The sequence below is a fragment of the Cyclopterus lumpus genome, chromosome 15 (genome assembly GCF_009769545.1).
Source record: "Cyclopterus lumpus isolate fCycLum1 chromosome 15, fCycLum1.pri, whole genome shotgun sequence".
In the NCBI taxonomy this organism is placed as follows: Eukaryota; Metazoa; Chordata; class Actinopteri; order Perciformes; family Cyclopteridae; genus Cyclopterus; species Cyclopterus lumpus.
Window position 1 is genome coordinate 564627 of NC_046980.1, and position 22735 is coordinate 587361.

The window sequence follows — 22735 nt, forward strand, 5'->3', positions numbered from 1 at the left end:
ATATATACACATATATATAATATTATAAATATATGTGTATATATATATATAAAATGTAGGTGTATAAACATATAAAATGTAGGTGTATAAATATATAATAAAATATCATATAAATATATATATATACACATATATATAAACATATATATATATATATATATAAATATAATAAATTAAACTCAGTCGTTAAATATAAATATAATAAAATAAACTCAAGAATCGTTAAATATATATATAAGAAATTAAACTATAAAAATATAAATACAATAAAAACAATTCAGTCGTTAAATATAAATATAATAAATTAAACTAAGTCGTTAAATATAAATACAATAAACAGACGTTAAATAGGAATACAATTAAATAAACTCTGAGTAGTTTGAGATATATACAATTAAATAAAGAGTCGTTCTGCAGCAGAAAAAGCTTTTATTTAGTTTGATGCTGAAGTTGCTCGACAGAAACCAGAAGAACTTTATAGAACATCAACAAACACGGAACCAGACCCACATCTCAGAGTCTGGACCAGACCCACATCTCAGAGTCTGGACTCAGACCCACATCTCAGAGTCTGGACCAGACCCACATCTCAGAGTCTGGACTCAGACCCACATCTCAGAGTCTGGACCAGACCCACATCTCAGAGTCTGGACTCAGACCCACATCTCAGAGTCTGGACCAGACCCACATCTCAGAGTCTGGACCAGACCCACATCTCAGAGTCTGGACCAGACCCACATCTCAGAGTCTAGACCAGACCCACATCTCAGAGTCTGGACTCAGACCCACATCTCAGAGTCTGGACCAGACCCACATCTCAGAGTCTGGACTCAGACCCACATCTCAGAGTCTGGACCAGACCCACATCTCAGAGTCTGGACTCAGACCCACATCTCAGAGTCTGGAATGAGCTGGCCCTGTGGACCCAGTTCCGTGGACCGTTATTGCAGTGATACCCCAGAGGCTCCTCCTCCAGAGGCTCCTCCTCTTAGATGCTCAGAAACATCTGACTCTACAAACACGTAAAAAAAGCTTGTGTGGTAAAAATAATCAAGGCCCAGCGTGTGATGATCAATAACTCCGGATCAATAATCACAAAGCAACAGGAGATCCAGGACCGCCACCACCGGATCCAGAACCGGGTTCAGTCCAGAAGAGGTAAAGTTGGAACTCTGCTATTTTAACCCAATCCTCATTTTAAATCTGTGTTAAACTGATTTAATCTGTTTTTAACATTTTAAACTGGTTTTAGACTTTTCAAATTGTTTAAACTATATTTAAGCTCACCTTGTTCAAAGTGGTTCAAACAGGCTTTAAAGCTAAAACTAAACTTATAGTATTTATAATTAATTCTCATAATTTAAAGACTAAACTAAGAATTTAAATATTAAACTCTTTTTTCTTCACATGACCCTCGTCTCGTTCCGTACTTTGATTTCATGGAAACACAGAAGGTGAAATACAGGAAGTGGAAAGCGAGCGCAGCAGTGTTGGCGGTGGGTGGGGCTTCAGGGGAAGAAGGGGGCGTGGCCGTGGTTCAGTCAAAGGGGCTGAAGTCCCTCTCCAGGTTCTCAGACTCGTCGTCGTCGGAGAAGAAGTCGTCCTCGTCAACGTCGTCCTCGTCGTAGTCCTCGTGCCACTCGGGGACGTACTCCTCGTCGTCCTCCTCGTCCTCGCCGGCCTCCTCACCGCCGTAGTTGTTGTTGTCCGAGTCGCCGGACTCCGACCTGAGACACAAACCGGTCGTAGTCTTCATCGACAGATTACATATAGACTATTCTCTACACCTTCAATGAGACCGTGACATCAAAGGACCAGAAACCTTCTTTATCTCAAGATGAAGACAACAAAGATCTGGTGGAGACAATAATAATAATAATAATAATAATAATAATAATAATAATTCTGATATGAGAAGAATCTGAGCTTCTAAACCCTACTGGAGCTCCATCGCCTCGACAACACTTTCACCACTTTGTAATTTACCTCCAATTTACCTCCTTCTCTAATTTCCAGGATCTCTAGTTTCAGGTTCTCTGGTTTCAGGTTCTCTGATTTCCAGGATCTCTGGTTTCAGGTTCTCTGGTTCCAGGATCTCTGATTCAGGATCCCTGGTTCCCGGATCTCCGGTACCAGGTACTCTGGTACCAGGTTATCTGGTTCAAGCTACTCTGGTACCAGGTTGTCTGGTTCAAGCTACTCTGGTACCAGGTTATCTGGTTCAAGCTACTCTGGTACCAGGTTATCTGGTTCAAGCTACTCTGGTACCAGGTTGTCTGGTTCAAGCTACTCTGGTACCAGGTTGTCTGGTTCAAGCTACTCTGGTACCAGGTTATCTGGTTCAAGCTACTCTGGTACCAGGTTATCTGGTTCAAGCTACTCTGGTACCAAGTTATCTGGTTCAAGCTACTCTGGTACCAGGTTATCTGGTTCAAGCTACTCTGGTACCAGGTTGTCTGGTTCAAGCTACTCTGGTACCAGGTTATCTGGTTCAAGCTACTCTGGTACCAGGTTATCTGGTTCAAGCTACTCTGGTACCAGGTTGTCTGGTTCAAGCTACTCTGGTACCAGGTACTCTGGTACCAAGTTATCTGGTTCAAGCTACTCTGGTACCAAGTTATCTGGTTCAAGCTACTCTGGTACCAGGTTGTCTGGTTCAAGCTACTCTGGTACCAAGTTATCTGGTTCAAGCTACTCTGGTACCAGGTTATCTGGTTCAAGCTACTCTGGTACCAGGTTGTCTGGTTCAAGCTACTCTGGTACCAGGTTGTCTGGTTCAAGCTACTCTGGTTCAAGCTACTCTGGTACCAGGTTGTCTGGTTCAAGCTACTCTGGTACCAAGTTATCTGGTTCAAGCTACTCTGGTACCAAGTTATCTGGTTCAAGCTACTCTGGTACCAGGTTGTCTGGTTCAAGCTACTCTGGTACCAAGTTATCTGGTTCAAGCTACTCTGGTACCAGGTTGTCTGGTTCAAGCTACTCTGGTACCAGGCGCTCTGGTACCAGGTCGTCTGGTACCAGGTCGTCTGGTACCAGGCGCTCTGGTCTGGTGTCGTACTCACACTTTGTTGGCGTCCATGTTGTTGGACAGGTTGGAGGCCTGAGTGGATTCTGGTTCCTGGCTGCTCTTGGACTGATAACCCACCCTGAAGTCCTGGAGCAGACAGAAACACAGAAAACTGGTACTGGAAGTAAACTGGTCTGGACTGGTAAGGCTAAACTGGTGGTTTGTATTGTTACAAAAATAAATAATAATAATAATAAAATAATTATTACATTATACAGGAAGTTAGTTTAACGCTGGACTTTCAGTCCTTCTTTACTCTGGTTTCATACTGGTTTCAGTCCTTCTTTACTCTGGTTTCATACTGGTTTCAGTCCTTCTTTACTCTGGTTTCATACTGGTTTCAGCCCTTCTTTACTCTGGTTTCATACTGGTTTCAGCCCTTCTTTACTCTGGTTTCATACTGGTTTCAGTCCTTCTTTACTCTGGTTTCATACTGGTTTCAGTCCTTCTTTACTCTGGTTTCATACTGGTTTCAGCCCTTCTTTACTCTGGTTTCATACTGGTTTCAGCCCTTCTTTACTCTGGTTTCATACTGGTTTCAGCCCTTCTTTACTCTGGTTTCATACTGGTTTCAGCCCTTCTTGAGACTTACCTGAGTGGAGTGCTGCAGGATGGCCAGAAGGCGCTCCTGGATGCGTCGGATCAGTTCCAGTCCCGTGTTCAGGTGTTCTGGTTTCAGCAACCGGACACAGGAGGCCAGGTCGGTACACTGCAGCAGAGTCTCCTCTGAGGACACAGACAGTACCAGTCAACACCAGTGAGACCAGTCTGAACATCAGAAACGGTTTTGAATAATGAGTGTCTCACCCAGCAGGATCTGCAGGGCGTTGGTGTGCAGGTCCAGAGCCTCCGTCTGCTGCTCCATCACGTCCATCTTCTCCGTCTCCTGGTTGTAGTAGCTGTAGACGCAGGAGTAGGCCAGCACCTGCAGACAGTGATGTGGGCAAAATAAACCCATGTGGCTTCAGCAAAGATCTGTCAGCAGGAGGATCATAACAGTCTGACGATGAAAATGATGATGATGATGATGATGAAGATGGCGGTGTTACCTTACGAGCCTGAGCGAGGACTTTACAGGCGTCGATGACGAATGTCAAAGACTTCATTTGAAGAGCTTCATTTATGGACGACAATTTGATCTCCAGGTGGATCGCAAAGTCCTGCAACAGAAACCAGATTCCCTGAGACCTCTTCAGTGCTGCAATTATTGTCGGTGTGGATTGCTGCGTTAACGCGCCCAGCCCTAATAATTAATATATATACATACATACATATATACATACATACATACACATATATATATATACATATATATATACATACATACATACATATATATATATATATATATATATATATATATATATATATATATATATATATATATATATATATATATATGAATACCTTGGCCTGGTGGTGGAAGGTGCATCTCTCATTATAATCCTGGAACTTCTTTTCCTGCCGGGCTGCTTTACTCACCTGGAACAACAAACGTGGAATTAAACAAGACAAGTATTTTATTATGGTCTGTTCTTCTTTGTAAAAAGAAGAGCTAGAGAGATAAATTCGATTAAATACAGAGATCATATATATGGAACTGACGGACTGGTTCAACGGTGACCTCATATATGTATGTTGATGATGTCATCGTCAGGTGAGCAGGAAGTGTGTGGACATACCATGGCGGAGCAGTTGTAGTAATCTTTGTGTGTTGGTTTCCATGGTTTCAGGCACCGCCAGCAGAAGCCATGGTTACACTTGGCACAGGTCATACTGGACAAAGGGATAAACCATCACCACCATAACCTTCATCATCATCATCATCATCCTCCTCCTTCCCCCCCAGGTGGGCTACGTACTGCAGGCAGCCTTCGTTCTTCTCGATCTGCGCCTGGCAGCTGGGGCAGCGTTTGGAGATGAGCTTGGCGAGGTGTTTGCTCTGAGCCTCCATGTTCATCCCTTCATAGTAGCCTCCGTCATCCATCCACTGGGACATGTGGCTGCAGCTGGCCGGGTAGTGGGCCTGGGGGGGGGGCATACACACCTCAGAGTGTGTGTGTGTGTGTGTGTATATATACATACACATATATATATGTACATACATACATGTGTGTATGTACATATATATATATGAAAACAGGAACACATGAACAATGGAACACATGAACAATGGAACACATGAACAATGGAACACAGGAACAATGAACACAGGAACAATGAACACAGGAACAATGAACACATGAACAATGAACACAGGAACAATGAACACATGAACAATGGACACATGAACAATGGAACACAGGAACAATGAACACAGGAACAATGAACACAGGAACAATGAACACATGAACAATGAACACAGGAACAATGAACACAGGAACAATGGAACACATGAACAATGAACACAGGAACAATGGACACAGGAACAATGGACACAGGAACAATGAACACAGGAACAATGAACACATGAACAATGGAACACAGGAACAATGAACACGGGAACAATGAACACATGAACAATGAACACGGGAACAATGGACCCAGGAACAATGGACACAGGAACAATGAACACAGGAACAATGAACACGGGAACAATGAACACATGAACAATGAACACATGAACAATGAACACATGAACAATGAACACATGAACAATGAACACGGGAACAATGGACACAGGAACAATGGAACACAGGAACAATGGAACACAGGAACAATGAACACAGGAACAATGAACACGGGAACAATGAACACGGGAACAATGAACACGGGAACAATGAACACGGGAACAATGAACACGGGAACAATGAACACATGAACAATGAACACAGGAACAATGAACACAGGAACAATGAACACAGGAACAATGAACACATGAACAATGAACACATGAACAATGAACACGGGAACAATGGACACGGGAACAATGGAACACATGAACAATGGAACACAGGAACAATGAACACAGGAACAATGAACACATGAACAATGAACACGGGAACAATGAACACGGGAACAATGGACACAGGAAAAATGAACACATGAACAATGGAACACAGGAACAATGAACACAGGAACAATGAACACAGGAACAATGAACACGGGAACAATGAACACGGGAACAATGAACACAGGAACAATGAACACAGGAACAATGAACACAGGAACAATGAACACAGGAACAATGAACACAGGAACAATGAACACAGGAACAATGAACACAGGAACAATGAACACGGGAACAATGAACACAGGAACAATGAACACAGGAACAATGAACAGGAAGAGGTCTGAGGAGCGGCCTTAGAAACACAACGAAAGACGGCGCGTATGAGCCTCAAGACGCTCCGTCCATTTGTATGAAACGGAGCGGACTACAAAGATGGCGGCGGGTCAGTGTCACTGCTTTATGTTTCAGAGGCTTTACAGACTAAAAGTCTCCTGCACAGTAAATTACAGCTGGTTTTTTTTGTGCTAGACCTGTTCAGAATATTTTTCAAACAGATTTATATTCTGTATGTTAACTTGCTGATGCTCCCAGAGTGCCTGTTATATTGTTCTGATAATGTGTATGCGTGTGTGTGCATATATATATATATATATATGTGTGTGTGTGTGCATGTGTGGGACAGGGATGTCGTATGTCTACAGATTGTAAATTTGTGATATTGGGCTGTTTGTGTATGTATGTATGTATATATATATATATATATATAAATATATGTGTGTGTGTTTATGTGTGTGTATATGTGTGTGTGTATATATATATATGTGTGTGTTTATGTGTGTGTGTGTATATGTGTGTGTCTTTATGTGTGTGTGTGTGACCTCTGACCTCGGGGAAGTTGCAGCTGAAGCAGGAGGACCAGCAGCAGGAGGAGCAGGTCCCCATGCTGCCCATGTTCTCCTTACACAGGATCTGATCACAGCCCTGAGGGTTGGTGCACCACGTCAGGTTGGAGCAGCACTCCACGTAGCCTCTGAGCAAGGCACTCTCATACTGAGGGGGGGGGGGGGGGGCATTGGTTTAGGTCCAGATTTGACAGCAACATCATGTATTGATTTACAGGCTGCTGATCAATCAGGAACTAATGGATCCCTCAGATTGAAGGATCCATTGGTTCTCTTCTGCGATGTGGGGGTTGGTGGCGGTTACCTTGGCGATGGTGTCCTTGTCGGTGAGGATGCTGAGGAAGAACAGCGACGTGGGCTGAGCCCGGCAGTCTGTGATGGGACAGTTGCAGTTCATCACCAGGTTCTGCTCGATCCTCGCCGTGAGGTACTCCTGCCAGCAAGACTGCAGCACACAATAACCAATCAATGATCAACAAACAATCAATAATTAAAGCTGCGAGCAGCATTGATCGGGGTATTTGCTGCACGCCGGCTCACACGGCCGAGTGTCTGCGACCGTCTGACCTAGCGTCCACGGTAATCTCTTTCCAGTGGTATGCGGTACATTACGGTGATCTGTTTCCAGCGGTATGCGGTACATTACGGTGATCTCTTTCCAGCGGTATGCGGTACATTACGGTGATCTCTGTTTCCAGCGGTATGCGGTACATTACGGTGATCTCTTTCCAGCGGTATGCAGTACATTACGGAAATCTCTGTTTCCAGCGGTATGCGGTACATTACGGTGATCTCTTTCCAGCGGTATGCGGTACATTACGGTGATCTCTTTCCAGCGGTATGCAGTATATTACGGTGATCTCTTTCCAGCGGTATGCGGTACATTACGGTGATCTCTTTCCAACGGTATACGGTACATTACGGTGATCTCTTTCCAGCGGTATGCGGTACATTACGGTGATCTCTTTCCAGCGGTATACGGTACATTACGGTGATCTCTTTCCAGCGGTATACGGTACATTACGGTGATCTCTTTCCAGCGGTATACGGTACATTACGGTGATCTCTTTCCAGCGGTATGCGGTACATTAAGGTGATCTCTTTCCAGCGGTATGCGGTACATTACGGTGATCTCTTTCCAGCGGTATGCGGTACATTAAGGTGATCTCTTTCCAGCGGTATGCGGTACATTAAGGTGATCTCTTTCCAGCGGTATGTGGTACATTACGGTGATCTCTTTCCAGCGGTATGCGGTACATTACGGTGATCTCTTTCCAGCGGTATGTGGTACATTAGGTGATCTCTTTCCAGCGGTATGCGGTACATTACGGTGATCTCTTTCCAGCGGTATGCGGTACATTACGGTGATCTCTTTCCAGCGGTATGCGGTACATTACGGTGATCTCTTTCCAGCGGTATGCGGTACATTACGGTGATCTCTTTCCAGCGGTATGCGGTACATTACGGTGATCTCTTTCCAGCGGTATGCGGTACATTACGGTGATCTCTTTCCATTACGGTGATCCCTTTCCAGCGGTATGCGGGCTGTAGTTTGCCCACCCCTGATTTAGAGCATGATCCACAAGAGAGTTATTGCCATTTTGAAGGATTAAAATAAATCATATCATATCATACAACTACATTTAAGACAGTATGTGTGTACTAAGTTTGGGTGTGTTTTGAGCATTTTTAGCCCCCAAAAACATGTTTGTCTTCATGGCAAAGAGTGCGTTGCCATGGTAACAGCCTTTTACTAAACAACATTTTGCTTAGTTTGAATCATTAAGGTTTTTAGATTGTACTGAGCAAATGTGAAGTCTGTCCGATGATTTACCAAGGAGGAGTTCATTAGACCAAAGCATGAAAAAATAGATGCAGGTCAAACGTAGCACTGGGGCTGCTTGAATTAATATTTGTAGGGGGCGCTATCGAGCCGAATCACCATTTTGAAGAATTAAAATCCTATTAGGTAACTACATCTTTGACTTTAAATGTGTGTGCCAAGTTTAGTTGCATATCGAGCATGTTTAGTCCCTCCAAAGCCCCTTCGTTGTTATATGCGAAAAATGTGGGGCGACTATGGGTCAGTGGTTAGCATGCCCGTCTTTCAATCAAGGGGTTGGCAGTTCAATCCCCGCCCTAGTCGATGTGTCCTTGAGCAAGACACTTAACCCTGCATTGCTCCCCGTAACTGTGTCTATGGTGTATAATGTAAAGTGTCTTTGAGTATCTTGAAAAGCACTATATAAATTAAATGGATTATTATTATTATTATTAATGGGTTGCCACGGCAACAGTGTTACACGATCCATGATGTATAACATGCTTTGTTATGCTTGTGCTGGCATCATGAACGTCTTCCATTTGATGTCGATCTGATTTACCTACTAAGAAGAGCAAGCCAAAGTATAGAACATTTTACTTCCTGTTACCAGTAGGTGGCACTACGACTATATTTAAAATGTTTACTGCACATGTCTTCAGGCCTGGAGTCTCATCAGACATGTGGAATCTAGCATGGATCTGATGATGTGGAGTCGAGTTACATTATCAAGGTTTTAAGTCTATTCTGACACATTCTGAGAGGGATCTGATTAATCTGTGAGGAGAAGAGTATAAGAGTAGAAAACATGTAACTTAATGTTGCCACTAGGTGGCGCTATGACTAGAATTAAAAATGATCATATGGATGTCTTCAGGGTCAGTATGTCATGACATGAGAAATATGGAGCAGATTAGATAATGTATGGCCGAGTAAAAACAACTTCCATTTACTGAATTTGGAATGAATCGGGTTTAATCTCCAGGAGTCATTCCACGACTCCTCAAAATGTGAAAAAAGGCTAAAAATACAAATATTGAGCGATTGATGCAGCGCCCCCTAATATATATATATAAAAATAGACTACGTTTAGGGATGCCATGTGGACATATGCTACATTTTTGGTGCATGTGTGTGTGTGTGTGTGTGTATGTGTGCGTCTCACCCTGCAGCAGTAGTGCATGCAGCTGAGTGAGGGGACCGGCTCTGTAGGAGGGGGGCGGGGCCCCAGGCAGACTGGGCAGGTGGAGGCGGGGCTCGGCTGAGGGTTCCGGCTCTTGAGTCCGGCGGCCATGACGAGGGTGTCGGGGTCGTCGGTGTAGCGCTGAACCAGCAGGTCCACGTTCCACCTGCAGTGGACCAGGAGGTGCTCGGCTCGGTCCAGGTCCAGACTCAGAGTCCCCGATACCTGAGAGGACAGAGGGAACAACGTCACCCGTCTGCCTGTAGCCTAAACACACCTTGGAGTCTCTTGGAGTTGTTTTGACTCTCTTGTTTTGAGTCTCTTTGTGGTTGTTTTGAGTCACTTTGTGGTTGTTTTGAGTCTCCTAGTTGTTTTGACTCTTGTTTTGAGTCACTTTGTGGTTGTTTTGAGTCTCCTAGTTGTTTTGACTCTTGTTTTGATTCTCTTTGTGGTTGTTTTGAGTCTCTGTGGTTGTTTTTGTTTTGAACTGCGTTCTCGTCTCTCAGACATCCATTCAAACACAACTTTATTGAGAGAACTGACCTGTTGGACAGTCCTCTGCATCAATTGACGGACTTCCTCATGCGTCATTGTCCGACCCATCGAGAAGAGAACCGCGTCCAGAACACCGTCCTCGAACCGCCGAGGTGCCGACATCAGACTGCAACACACACAGTAGCTTTTATAAGAGGGTTACTACATTATATGATATGAAATAAGACACGACTGCTCCAAGAACAGAGGACGTGGTGGAGCCCCGTCAGGTACAGGAAGTGACCCACCGGAGGAGGAAGCTTGAGGAACTACATGTAAACAAGTCATGCAGCACATAGGAAGCTCAGAAAGACAGGAGACCCTGAACACATCAGTGTGCAGCTGCTTCAACTTACATTGTGACGTCACCTCAAAGAAATTAAATATTAATAGAGAAAATACGGATATCTTTCACATACATTACTAATAATTCTGGATATTTTACGAATTTAGTTTATATTTAAAATGTTATTTGGTTGAAATACAAATGTTCATGCTTTATGGAGATTTAAATTAATAATGATCTTAATTATTCCAAAGAAGTCAAAAGACAAGCAAAGTTTAAATATTTTCTTTATTTTCTCTTTGTAGAAAATTAGACATTTTACATTTTGTCTGTTTTACAGGACGTGTCTTTTGTTTGAATGCGTCAGAACGTCACATAGATAATAATAATAACGGTGCAGCAACAATAACTCAGATCTGCTTCTCCCTGATAGAACAGAAGCAACACTTGAGCCATGTGGTTCGGTACCAATTAAAGAACATCTCCTTGTTACTGCGGTTGCTTTACTTTGGCACCACATCACAGGCTGCTTTCAGGGACAAACGGGAAACCACGGAGAGACGAGACACAAACAGGAAGCTTCTTTTAGCAACAACAACAGAGTTGACCCTCAGAGGTCAGAGGTCACACCTGATGTCGGCCCCGCCGTCAGCTACGGCGTCCTTCCTGATCTCGGCCCCGCCGAAGGAGAACTGTGCCTGGCCCTTCTGCGGCGTAGACGGGTCCTCCGGCAGGAACTCCAGGATGTGCGGGTTGTCCTCGTTGCGGCGGACGCAGCCTCTGCCGATGACGTGCATGATGCAGGAGAGCACGTCGCCGGTGCTGCAGCCGAAGCGCCCGCCGCACGCTTCCCGTTTCTGACAGGAGTCCAGCACCTGGAGAGGGCGGAGCCATGCGAGGACCACGTGAGCCAACGGCTTTAGAACTACACCGCCCATGATGCTCCGGGGGCACACCGACCTTAAAGACGAGGTTGTCGATGTGCATCTCCTTCTCCCGCTTCATGATGTGGACGATTAGACAGTAGATGTAGTTCCTCTTCCTCTCCAGAGTGCCGGCGGCGTCCTCGTCCACGTTCAGGTATGTCTGTCTGGGCAGCAGCCGGACGGACGCCGGCACGCCGCCCACGCTGCGAGACGCCACCTGTTGGTTCAACTGCAACACACCTAAGAGCAGATGGGCGGGTTAGGGAAAAGGAGGAAGAGGAGGAAGAGGAGCAGGAGGAGGAGTCTGACCTTGGCAGTGCTCCTCCGGCTGGCTGCAGGTCAGCGGTCCTTCCTCTGCGATGAGCGGCAGCAGAGCGTGCAGCAGGACGGCAGCTGAGAGGCCAGTTGCCTGCAGCAGAGCGTCCACTGGAACCTCCTGCAGAGAGCGAGGGTCAGTGAACGCATCACCACTGATTAGATATCATCTTATGTATAATATATCACGTTATACATCATATATCATGGTATACATCATGTTACACATCATGTTACACATCATGTTACACATCATATATCATGTTACACATCATATATCATGTTATATATCATGTTATAGATCATACATCATGTTACATATCATGTTATACATCATGTTATACATGATATATCATGTTATACATCTATTATATTGTCTGTCACCTGGTGGCTGTTGAGCTGCAGCAGGATGAACATCTGCAGAGTGGAGACGTGAAGCTTCCAGCAGCCGAACTGAAGCTCAGCGTGACCGAGCCAAGTCCACTGGAGACGGCGAGGTTTCCAGTGGCTCAAACCCATCATGGATTGACCTGGAGGCAGGCATACTGGTTATACTGGTTACTGACTGGAGACAGGCATACTGGTTATACTGGTTACTGACTGGAGACACACAGCCAGACTCCTCATACTGGTTACTGACTGAGTGTAGAACTGGGTGAACTGGTTACTGACTGAGTGTAGAACTGGGTGAACTGGTTACTGACTGAGTGTAGAACTGGGTGAACTGGTTACTGACTGAGTGTAGAACTGGGTGAACTGGTTACTGACTGAGTGTAGAACTGGGTGAACTAGTTACTGACTGTGAGTGTAGAACTGGGTGAACTAGTTACTGACTGTGAGTGTAGAACTGGGTGAACTGGTTCAGGTAGGAGCATAGTTCTTCTGGAAAGTGTTTGGTGGGTTCGTCCAGGAAGCAAAGTGAGGACACGGCCCAGCAGCGTGGAGACAGGACCAGAACCTGGACCTCCACCTCCTCCTCTGACTCCGCCCACTCCTCCTCCATCATCTGCAGAAACAACAAAAGGAAAAACTGCATCAAGAACCGGTTCTCCTGTTTCGGTATCAGGTCAAACTAAAAGCACCCGCAGAAGGTTCTGTGGGTTTTTGCCGACCTGGTCGTGCTCCTGCAGGCATCGGTCCAGCTGCTGCAGGCGGTACAGGTGGAACTCCTGCTGCAGCTCAGCCGACTCACTCAGGTTCTTCAACATCTGCTGAGGGAACCGACTCGGGAAGCAGCTGCCGATCTGATCCACCACGGCGCTCTCCAGCCACACGTTCCCCTGAGCCAGCAGCCGGTCGCCCAGATAGTACCTGAGAGGCAGAACAGAGGGATTAGTGAGTCCCGATGGCTTCTCAGACTGACGGTGGGCCGGCGGCCGTGCTGGCGTCACTCGCACCTGTAGAAGTGCTCGAAGGTGTTGGCGAGCTCCAGACCCGACAGGAAGAGCATCGGCTCCAAGAACTGCTGCAGACGCTCCAGAGTCTGAACCCCGCCCGACGCCATGCCGCTCGCCTGAATGGTGGAGTCGATGTACTGGGAGAAGCGCTCGCTCACCTGGACACACATACACACACACGCCAAGATGGTTTTATACTCTATACTTGTGGTCACCTCCTTGCAGCTCTGACCCAGGGGAAAGTTACTCACGTGCATGGCTCTGAGGATGGACAGCTGCAGCAGGGCGGTGGAGAAGCCGTGTCGCAGGGCGAGCACGAAGGCGGTCTGCTGTCCGAACAGCTCCTCCATGGCGTTCTTCAGCCGCAGGTACAGGGTCCGGTAGCACTCCACGAAGTCCGGCAGGCTGCAGCTGGACTCCAGAAAACTCTTCACCTGAGGGAGAGGACACCACACAGGTGTGAACAGAGAGGCATTTGAGAAGTTCCCCCTCCAGGTACCCGTCTGGGTTTGTTACCTGGCGCTGTACCACTCCCTGCCAACAGAGGGCGATGCCTGCAATGCTGCTGCTGCCCTTAACCTTGGGCTTGGCCGAGGAGGAGGAGGAAGAGGCTGCGGCCGTTTCTTTGTTCTTCCCCTCTTTACCGTCTGGAAGACAAACGTTACAACGGTAGATTGTCTTGAGGAAGTCGCTCTTCGTTGAAGTCGGCTTGTCAAAATAAGAGATGATGCATGTATATGTTCACATTGTCACAGCGCCCCCTACTGGCTCAACTGGACTCCAATCTGCCCCAAACTTGTCCTGCTTGTTACAAGTCACGGTCTGAGGATATCGACAAGCCTAATTTCACTCAGTCGAAGCGCCACCTACTGGCATAAGAAAATCATCGTTACGTGTCAAACGGTAAAACGTCCCGCCGGCGCCCACGACTGGCGCGAATGAGCGAGCTTTAATTATTATTGTTATTATTGACTAACTTGTTTGCTTGTGTGAAGTTTTTCCACACTGTGGTATTAGTAATCCACTACAATACTTTAGGGAGTGACTGAGGACCCTTGGCAACGGCTTCCTGTCCTCACGTGGACGTGTGACAGAATGTAAACAAACAGCAGATTGACCTCTGACCTCAGCTGCTACTTACTCTTCAGCTCTTTGCTTCGGTTGAGGCCTTCTGAAAACAAAAGAAACTCTTTAGACATCCACACTGTTCATGATTGTTCACATGTTACCGTCCGCTGAAACAGTGACATCACCGCGTCACTCACTTGATTTGACCGGCGGTTTGAGCTCCTCGCCGTCCACCCGGCTCGTGTCCACGTGGACCAGCAGGTGTGTGAGGCGCCTCACTCTGGAGTTAAAGATGGCCGCACGGCCTTTACAGCGCCGGGTCGACTCGGTGTTGGCCAGATACTCACTGAGCAGCCAGGACAAAGGGCTGGACGCTAAGGATTCTGGGTAAACAGAGAAGGCAAATTGTGTGTGAGAGAGCTGGGAGAGCCATCTTTGTGAGGACAGAGTTCAGGTTTAAGTAGTCATTGCGTGTACCTATGCTCTGTGTGTGTGTGTGTGTGTGTGTGTGTGTACCTGAAAGTGTGATGCTGTGGACGATAGGGGTGATCAGAGCCTCCCAGCAGGTTCGACCCAGAGCTTCAGACGCCTCGGCGTCCGGCAGGAAACGATCAGCAAACATCTGCTCGTGTCTCAGAGAGCTGTTCAGCCTGAACACACAACGTTTAGTGTGCAACAGCAGTATTAGCAGTGTTATTACAGTGCTATTAACAGCGGTATTAAGTATTTACTTGTTGAAGAGCTGCAGCAGCTGCGTCTTGTCCTCCATCACCTCTTGGCACCAGGTGTGGGCCTTGGTGCTGTAGAACAGGTAAGTCCGACAGCACAGCTGCTCCTTGAACACCGGCCAGAACGTCGGCTTCGGACCAAGAACCTCGAAACCGTGGACTCGAGTATCAATACCTCCCTGCCAGAGAGAGGAGGGGTCAGTCGATAGGAGGGGTCAGTCAATAGGAGGAGTCAGTCAACAGGAGGGGTCAGTCGATGGGAGGGGTCAGTCAACAGGAGGGGTCAGTCAACAGGAGGGGTCAGTTGATGGGAGGGGTCAGTCAACAGGAGGGGTCAGTCGATAGGAGGAGTCAGTCAACAGGAGGGGTCAGTCGATAGGAGGAGTCAGTCAACAGGAGGGGTCAGTCGATAGGAGGGGTCAGTCAATAGGTGGGGTCAGTAGATGGGAGGGGTCAGTCAATAGGTGGGGTCAGTCAATAGGTGGGGTAAGTTGATGGGAGGAGTCAGTCAACAGGAGGGGTCAGTCGATGGGAGGGGTCAGTCAATAGGTGGGGTCAGTCAATAGGTGGGGTAAGTTGATGGGAGGAGTCAGTCAACAGGAGGGGTCAGTCGATAGGAGGAGTCAGTCAACAGGAGGGGTCAGTCGATAGGAGGAGTCAGTCAACAGGAGGGGTCAGTCAACAGGAGGGGTCAGTAGATGGGAGGGGTCAGTCAATAGGTGGGGTCAGTCAATAGGTGGGGTAAGTTGATGGGAGGAGTCAGTCAACAGGAGGGGTCAGTCGATGGGAGGGGTCAGTCAACAGGAGGGGTCAGTCAACAGGAGGGGTCAGTCGATGGGAGGGGTCAGTCAACAGGAGGGGTCAGTCGATGGGAGGAGTCAGTCAACAGGAGGGGTAAGTCGATAGGAGGAGTCAGTCAACAGGAGGGGTAAGTCAATAGGAGGAGTCAGTCAACAGGAGGGGTCAGTCGATAGGAGGAGTCAGTCAACAGGAGGGGTCAGTCGATAGGAGGGGTCAGTCAACAGGAGGGGTCAGTCGATGGGAGGAGTCAGTCAACAGGAGGGGTCAGTCAATAGGAGGGGTCAGTCAACAGGAGGGGTCAGTTGATGGGAGGGGTCAGTATATGGGAGGGGTCAGTCGATGGGAGGGGTCAGTCAATAGGAGGGGTCAGTCAACAGGAGGGGTCAGTCAACAGGAGGGGTCAGTCAACAGGAGGGGTCAGTCGATGGGAGGGGTCAGTAGATGGGAGGGGTCAGTCAATAGGTGGGGTCAGTAGATGGGAGGGGTCAGTCAATAGGTGGGGTCAGTCGATGGGAGGGGTCAGTCAATAGGTGGGGTCAGTCAATAGGAGGAGTCAGTCAACAGGAGGGGTCAGTCGATGGGAGGGGTCAGTCAACAGGAGGGGTCAATCAATAGGAGGAGTCAGTCAACAGGAGGGGTCAGTCGATGGGAGGGGTCAGTCAACAGGAGGGGTCAGTAGATGGGAGGGGTCAGTCAATAGGTGGGGTCAGTCGATGGGAGGGGTCAGTCAACAGGAGGGGTCAGTCGATAGGAGGAGTCAGTCAACAGGAGGGGTCAGTCGATAGGAGGGGTCAGTCAACAGGAGGGGTCAGTCAACAGGAGGGGTCAGTCGATGGGAGGGGTCAGTCAACAGGAGGGGTCAGTCGATGGGAGGAGTCAGTCAACAGGAGGGGTAAGTCGATAGGAGGAGTCAGTCAACAGGAGGGGTCAGTCGATGGGAGGAGTCAGTCAACAGGAGGGGTAAGTCGATAGGAGGAGTCAGTCAACAGGAGGGGTCAGTCGATAGGAGGGGTCAGTCAACAGGAGGGGTAAGTCGATAGGAGGAGTCAGTCAACAGGAGGGGTCAGTCGATAGGAGGAGTCAGTCAACAGGAGGGGTCAGTCGATAGGAGGGGTCAGTCAACAGAAGGGGTCAGTCGATGGGAGGAGTCAGTCAACAGGAGGGGTCAGTCAATAGGAGGGGTCAGTCAACAGGAGGGGTCAGTCGATGGGAGGGGTCAGTCGATGGGAGGGGTCAGTCGATGGGAGGAGTCAGTCAACAGGAGGGGTCAGTCGATGGGAGGAGTCAGTCAACAGGAGGGGTAAGTCGATAGGAGGAGTCAGTCAACAGGAGGGGTCAGTCGATAGGAGGAGTCAGTCAACAGGAGGGGTCAGTCGATAGGAGGGGTCAGTCAACAGAAGGGGTCAGTCGATGGGAGGAGTCAGTCAACAGGAGGGGTCAGTCAATAGGAGGGGTCAGTCAACAGGAGGGGTCAGTCGATGGGAGGGGTCAGTCGATGGGAGGGGTCAGTCGATGGGAGGGGTCAGACAATAGGAGGGGTCAGTCAACAGGAGGGGTCAGTCGATGGGAGGGATCAGTCAACAGGAGGGGTCAGTCGATGGGAGGGGTCAGTCGATGGGAGGAGTCAGTAGATGGGAGGGGTCAGTCAATAGGTGGGGTCAGTAGATGGGAGGGGTCAGTCAATAGGTGGGGTCAGTCGATGGGAGGGGTCAGTCAATAGGTAGGGTCAGTCGATGGGAGGGGTCAGTCGATGGGAGGGGTCAGTAGATGGGAGGGGTAAGTTGATGGGAGGGGTCAGTCAATAGGTGGGGTCAGTCGATGGGAGGGGTCAGTCAACAGGAGGGGTCAGTCGATGGGAGGGGTCAGTCAATAGGTGGGGTCAGTAGATGGGAGGGGTCAGTCGATGGGAGGGGTCAGTCGATGGGAGGGGTCAGTCGACGGGAAGGGTCAGTCGACGGGAAGGGTCAGTCGACGGGAGGGGGTCAGTCAATAGGTGGGGTCAGTAGATAGGAGGGGTCAGTCAATAGGTGGGGTAAGTTGATGGGAGGGGTCAGTCGATGGGAGGGGTCAGTCAATAGGTGGGGTCAGTCGATGGGAGGGGTCAGTCAATAGGAGGGGTCAGTCAACAGGAGGGGTCAGTCGACGGGAAGGGTCAGTCGACGGGAGGGGGTCAGTCAATAGGTGGGGTCAGTAGATAGGAGGGGTCAGTCAATAGGTGGGGTCAGTTGACGGGAGGGGTCAGTCAATAGGAGGGGTCAGTCAACAGGAGGGGTCAGTCAATAGGTGGGGTAAGTTGATGGGAGGGGTCAGTAGATGGGAGGGTCAGTCAATAGGTGGGGTCAGTCGATGGGAGGGGTCAGTCGACGGGAGGGGTCAGTCAATAGGTGGGGTAAGTCAATAGGTGGGGTAAGTTGATGGGAGGGGTCAGTAGATGGGAGGGGTCAGTCAATAGGTGGGGTCAGTTGATGGGAGGGTTCAGTCGATGGGAGGGGTCAGTCAATAGGTGGGGTCAGTTGATGGGAGGGTTCAGTCGATGGGAGGGGTCAGTCAATAGGTGGGGTCAGTTGATGGGAGGGGTCAATCAATAGGAGGAGTCAGTTGATGGGAGGGGTCAGTCAATAGGTGGGGTCAGTTGATGGGAGGGGTCAGTAGATGGGAGGGGTCAGTCAATAGGTGGGGTCAGTTGATGGGAGGGTTCAGTCGATGGGAGGGGTCAGTCAATAGGTGGGGTCAGTTGATGGGAGGGGTCAGTCAATAGGAGGAGTCAGTTGATGGGAGGGGTCAGTCAATAGGTGGGGTCAGTTGATGGGAGGGGTCAGTCAATAGGTGGGGTCAGTTGATGGGAGGGTTCAGTCGATGGGAGGGGTCAGTCAATAGGTGGGGTCAGTTGATGGGAGGGGTCAGTCAATAGGAGGAGTCAGTTGATGGGAGGGGTCAGTCAATAGGTGGGGTCAGTCGATGGGAGGGGTCAGTCAATGGAGAGAGGGGTAAGTAGATGGGGAGGAGGCCGGGTGATGGAGGGAGGAGTCAGTGGATGGAGGGAGGACTCAGTGGATTGAGGGAGGAGTCAGTGGATGGAGGGAGGAGTCAGTGGATTGAGGGAGGAGTCAGTGGATGGAGGGAGGAGTCAGTGGATGGAGGGAGGAGTCAGTGGATGGGGAGGAGGCCGGGTGATGGAGGGGGTCAGTGGATGGAGGGAGGAGTCAGTGGATGGGGGGAGGAGTCAGTGGATGGGGGGGAGGAGTCAGTGGGTTGAGGGAGGGGTTATTACGGACCTGCTGACATCTCTTCACCCTGATCTGGATGATGGACCAAAACCTGGTCATGTTCTCCACGAGAACCACGCGACTGGCCGATGGAGTCACATTCACCTGCACACACACACACACAGAGAGTTATTAATTTGATTTCACATCATCACATCCATGTTGTTGGTGAGTTTGGGCGTCCCACAGACTGAGCCTTCATCAGAGAGGATGAGGAGGAGGAGGCTCACCGTGTTCAGCTCTGTGTTGATATTGGTCGGGTCGTGTCCTCCCAGAACCAGAACTCTGGCCGGCATGTAGCTCGAGTCCTCGCTGGCGACCTGAATGGCCAGTTGTCTGAAGACACAACAAAGGTTCATCGTTTGAATATTCTTCATGTGTATTCTTCACATATAATTGTAATATTATTTATGTATATTCTTCATGTATTTTAATATTCTTCATTATAATCTAAATATTCTTCAGGTATATTCTTTGTGTCTAGTCCTCAGCTACACTCTTGAAGGAAGCAGGTGTTCAGCATCAGATGGTCGTAGCAGCATCTTGTACCTGATGACGACTCCTTTGTGCATGTAGATGTTGATGAAGTGTGAACCGGTGCAGCCGTTGGACTCCCAGTAGGTTTTGGGGTTCTTGTCGGTCAGCTTGTTAGCTCGATGGTGATTGGACGAAACTTCCACCTTCTCCCAGCACTTGTCCTCCTTGAGCTCCACGCTGGAGCCTGAACACAACACAGTATCTTCATATTAAATTACAGTATTTACAACTTCATCAGATGTTCAGTCACAAACATTGACGGTTGACTGTGAACCGACCTTGGCAGAGATTCCTGAGGAACACGTCAAAGAAGGGGATGTTGATTGGTTGATGGCTGCGACGATGCTCCTCTATCTGACCCAACACCATCTGACAGGAAACGGGAAGTATAGTTCGTAGTATTTTTCATTCATACCACTGTAATACCCCATTGGACCACACGGAGCAGCTGACAGACACCAGCTGCACGAAACAAGGAGTCACTCATTTAATTTAATTAATTCACTAATGTGGCCAGAAAGACTGGATTAACCAATTAAAAACTGTTAATCTCATTTCACTGAACATTTTGTTTAAATCTCGACTCCTTTCTGAGCTGAACCTTACTACTGAGGGCTAGTGACGCCCCCCCAGAAACTGGTCCTGAACTAGTAGAACCTGTTAGTATTGATGAGGTCCAGAGTTGCCGGTTCTGCTATCGGTACTTTATTCCCGGATTGAGACGTCCTTGTCTCAAAGCTCCTCTCTCTGTAAAAGGTAACGTTAGTGGGTCGACTGCGGCTCAGTGGTGAGCAGGTCGTCCTTCAATCAGAGGATCGGCGGTTCGATCCCCGCTCACGGCCCAAGTCGATGTCTCCTTGAGCGAGACGCTTAACCCTGAATTGCTCCCCGTAGCCGATTGCGTTGGATAAAAGCATTTCATTCAGTTAAATGAAATGTAATACGGAGTCTGATCATGAGAGATAATCACAGAGATCATCGATGAGCTGAGGATGAAGTTGATCGATTTTACGACACAAGAAGAACTATTTGTTTACATTCAAGAATAAATAAAGAAATGCGGATTCTTTTCTTCAATAATTAACTTTTTTCCTCATAAAATAATGAAGGACCCTCACGGTTCTCGTCCCTTGAGAAGACTCCAAAACCTTCAAGGCGTTCTGTGGTTCCGTACCTGGATGCATCCGGCCAGCACGCTCGTGGTCATCTTCTTGTAGAGGCTGGCGTACTTCTCACAGTCGCTGATGAGGTCCCTGAGCTCGGGGCCCAGCAGCAGGTTGGTGCTGTGTTTGTCCAGAGCCTTCACCAGAACCTCTTTGGTGCCCAGGCGGCACATCACCACCGTGTAATCCTTGTTCAGGGACGCCAGCCGGCACAGGAAGCGGACAAACAGCTGGACCACCTGAACAACCAATGACCGGAGGTTAGCGGGACACCCCGAACGGCCTCGGCGACCCCCATCCCAGTCCTCCGGTCCGAACCCACCTCTCTGTCGTTGATGAAGGCCGTCATGGAGGACAGACAGGGCTCGATGCTCTCGTGCCACGGCAGCGTGTCCTCCTGGTAGTGGTCCAGGAACTTGTTCAGGATCCTGCAGGAAACCAAGAGCCAATTAGACCAGCTCATCATCACCATCGTCATCGTCGGGGTCACTCAGTACCTGAGGATGGACAGCTGGACGGCTCGGTCGGCTCGGTGCTGCTCCATCAGCCGGACCAGATCCTGATAGGTGTCCCGACTGCGAGTCACCTGGAATGACATCATCGACATCCTCATGTAATGCTGACCCAACGGAGGTCCCCCCACCAACATGACCCAGTCCACAAGTGGACCAGTACCTGGCTGCGCTCCTCCTCCAGCTGGGAGGCGTCGTCACACAGCAGCTGCTCCAGAGTGTGGATCACCTCTCTGGTGGTCGTCAGCTCCTTCAGACTCACCACCAACATCTGCAGCTCTGTGTCCTTCAAGTCCAGCTGCTCACGGCACTCTGAGCACCACAGAAGAAGAACGACTCAATATATATGCACACACACACACACACACACACACACACACAGGTCTATAGAGGACCAGGACTACACCGAGGTCTATAGAGGACCAGGACCTTTGCTCTCCAGCTTGTGCACCATGGAGATGTGGTTGAGGGCGATGATGGCCAGCATGGTCTCGGCTCTGGACAGCGTCAGACACTTCTTGAGGACGGCGGTGACGCCGGCGGCCACCAGCTGCTCCGCCAGGCTCTTGTGGTTGGAGATGAGCATGATGACGACCAGCAGGCCGTTACGCACCGACAGCATGCAGCTGCACAGAGGACGAGCATTAACAAAGAGGTCCGAGACACCGGCGGCTGAGCCGTGCGGGCAGGAAGTTACCCTTTAGTCTGCAGCATGAGGTCGATGGCGGCGGGGACGGCTCCCAGCAGGCCTCGTGAGCCTTCAGGCGTAGCCGAGCCGATGCTGGAGAAGAGCTCCAACATCATCTGAGTGCCGGACTCGGAGAGCGGGAGGCTGGAACCGACGCTGCGCAGGTCGTGTTTACTGGCTCCAGAGATCACCTTCAGGGTCTGAAAACATCATCATCATCATCATCATCATCACCACCACCACCATCAACAGAGCTAATGTAGAACAGCTTCATTTGATTGGCTGCCTCAGCCAAGTGTTATATTGATGGTGGTTATCTCTCTCTCTCTCTCTCTCTCTCTCTCTCTCTCTCTCTCTCTCTCTCTCTAGCAGGTCTCTAGGGTCTCTTTAGCAGCTAGGGTCTCTTTCTAGCAGGTTTCTATGGTCTCTTTAGCAGCTAGGGTCTCTTTCTAGCAGGTTTCTAGGGTCTCTTTAGCAGCTAGGGTTTCTCTCTAGCAGGTTTCTAGGGTGTCTCTAGCAGCTAGGGTCTCTCTCTATCAGGTTTCTAGGGTCTCTCTTTAGCAGCTAGGGTTTCTCTCTAGCAGGTT

General features: G+C 48.8%; 1 protein-coding gene across 2 annotated transcripts in view; it reads right to left on the minus strand.

Moving 5' to 3' along the window:
• Window positions 1–412: 412 nt before the first annotated feature.
• LOC117743818 (cullin-9) overlaps window positions 413–22735 on the minus strand; it is a 41783-nt gene continuing 19460 nt past the window's right edge. The window contains exons 11-45 of one of the 2 annotated variants that reach the window (XM_034551694.1): window positions 22158–22348; window positions 21890–22086; window positions 21624–21772; window positions 21446–21534; window positions 21271–21376; window positions 20960–21187; window positions 20064–20154; window positions 19798–19969; window positions 19479–19584; window positions 19258–19353; window positions 15185–15360; window positions 14970–15103; window positions 14651–14836; window positions 14527–14556; window positions 13902–14032; window positions 13637–13819; window positions 13386–13543; window positions 13101–13299; window positions 12823–12994; window positions 12373–12518; window positions 11983–12109; window positions 11708–11913; window positions 11378–11622; window positions 10471–10588; window positions 9910–10152; window positions 7227–7367; window positions 6906–7070; window positions 4930–5093; window positions 4750–4843; window positions 4475–4549; window positions 4117–4227; window positions 3875–3992; window positions 3660–3793; window positions 3063–3154; window positions 413–1727 (exon numbers count right to left, since the gene is read on the minus strand). In XM_034551694.1, the coding sequence (XP_034407585.1) occupies window positions 1538–1727; window positions 3063–3154; window positions 3660–3793; window positions 3875–3992; window positions 4117–4227; window positions 4475–4549; window positions 4750–4843; window positions 4930–5093; window positions 6906–7070; window positions 7227–7367; window positions 9910–10152; window positions 10471–10588; window positions 11378–11622; window positions 11708–11913; window positions 11983–12109; window positions 12373–12518; window positions 12823–12994; window positions 13101–13299; window positions 13386–13543; window positions 13637–13819; window positions 13902–14032; window positions 14527–14556; window positions 14651–14836; window positions 14970–15103; window positions 15185–15360; window positions 19258–19353; window positions 19479–19584; window positions 19798–19969; window positions 20064–20154; window positions 20960–21187; window positions 21271–21376; window positions 21446–21534; window positions 21624–21772; window positions 21890–22086; window positions 22158–22348 (5163 nt within the window). In that variant the 3' untranslated portion in view covers window positions 413–1537. Of the gene's footprint in view, window positions 1728–3062; window positions 3155–3659; window positions 3794–3874; window positions 3993–4116; window positions 4228–4474; window positions 4550–4749; window positions 4844–4929; window positions 5094–6905; window positions 7071–7226; window positions 7368–9909; window positions 10153–10470; window positions 10589–11377; window positions 11623–11707; window positions 11914–11982; window positions 12110–12372; window positions 12519–12822; window positions 12995–13100; window positions 13300–13385; window positions 13544–13636; window positions 13820–13901; window positions 14033–14526; window positions 14557–14650; window positions 14837–14969; window positions 15104–15184; window positions 15361–19257; window positions 19354–19478; window positions 19585–19797; window positions 19988–20063; window positions 20155–20959; window positions 21188–21270; window positions 21377–21445; window positions 21535–21623; window positions 21773–21889; window positions 22087–22157; window positions 22349–22735 lie in introns of both variants that reach the window. The other variant, XM_034551693.1, reaches the window with a different exon arrangement.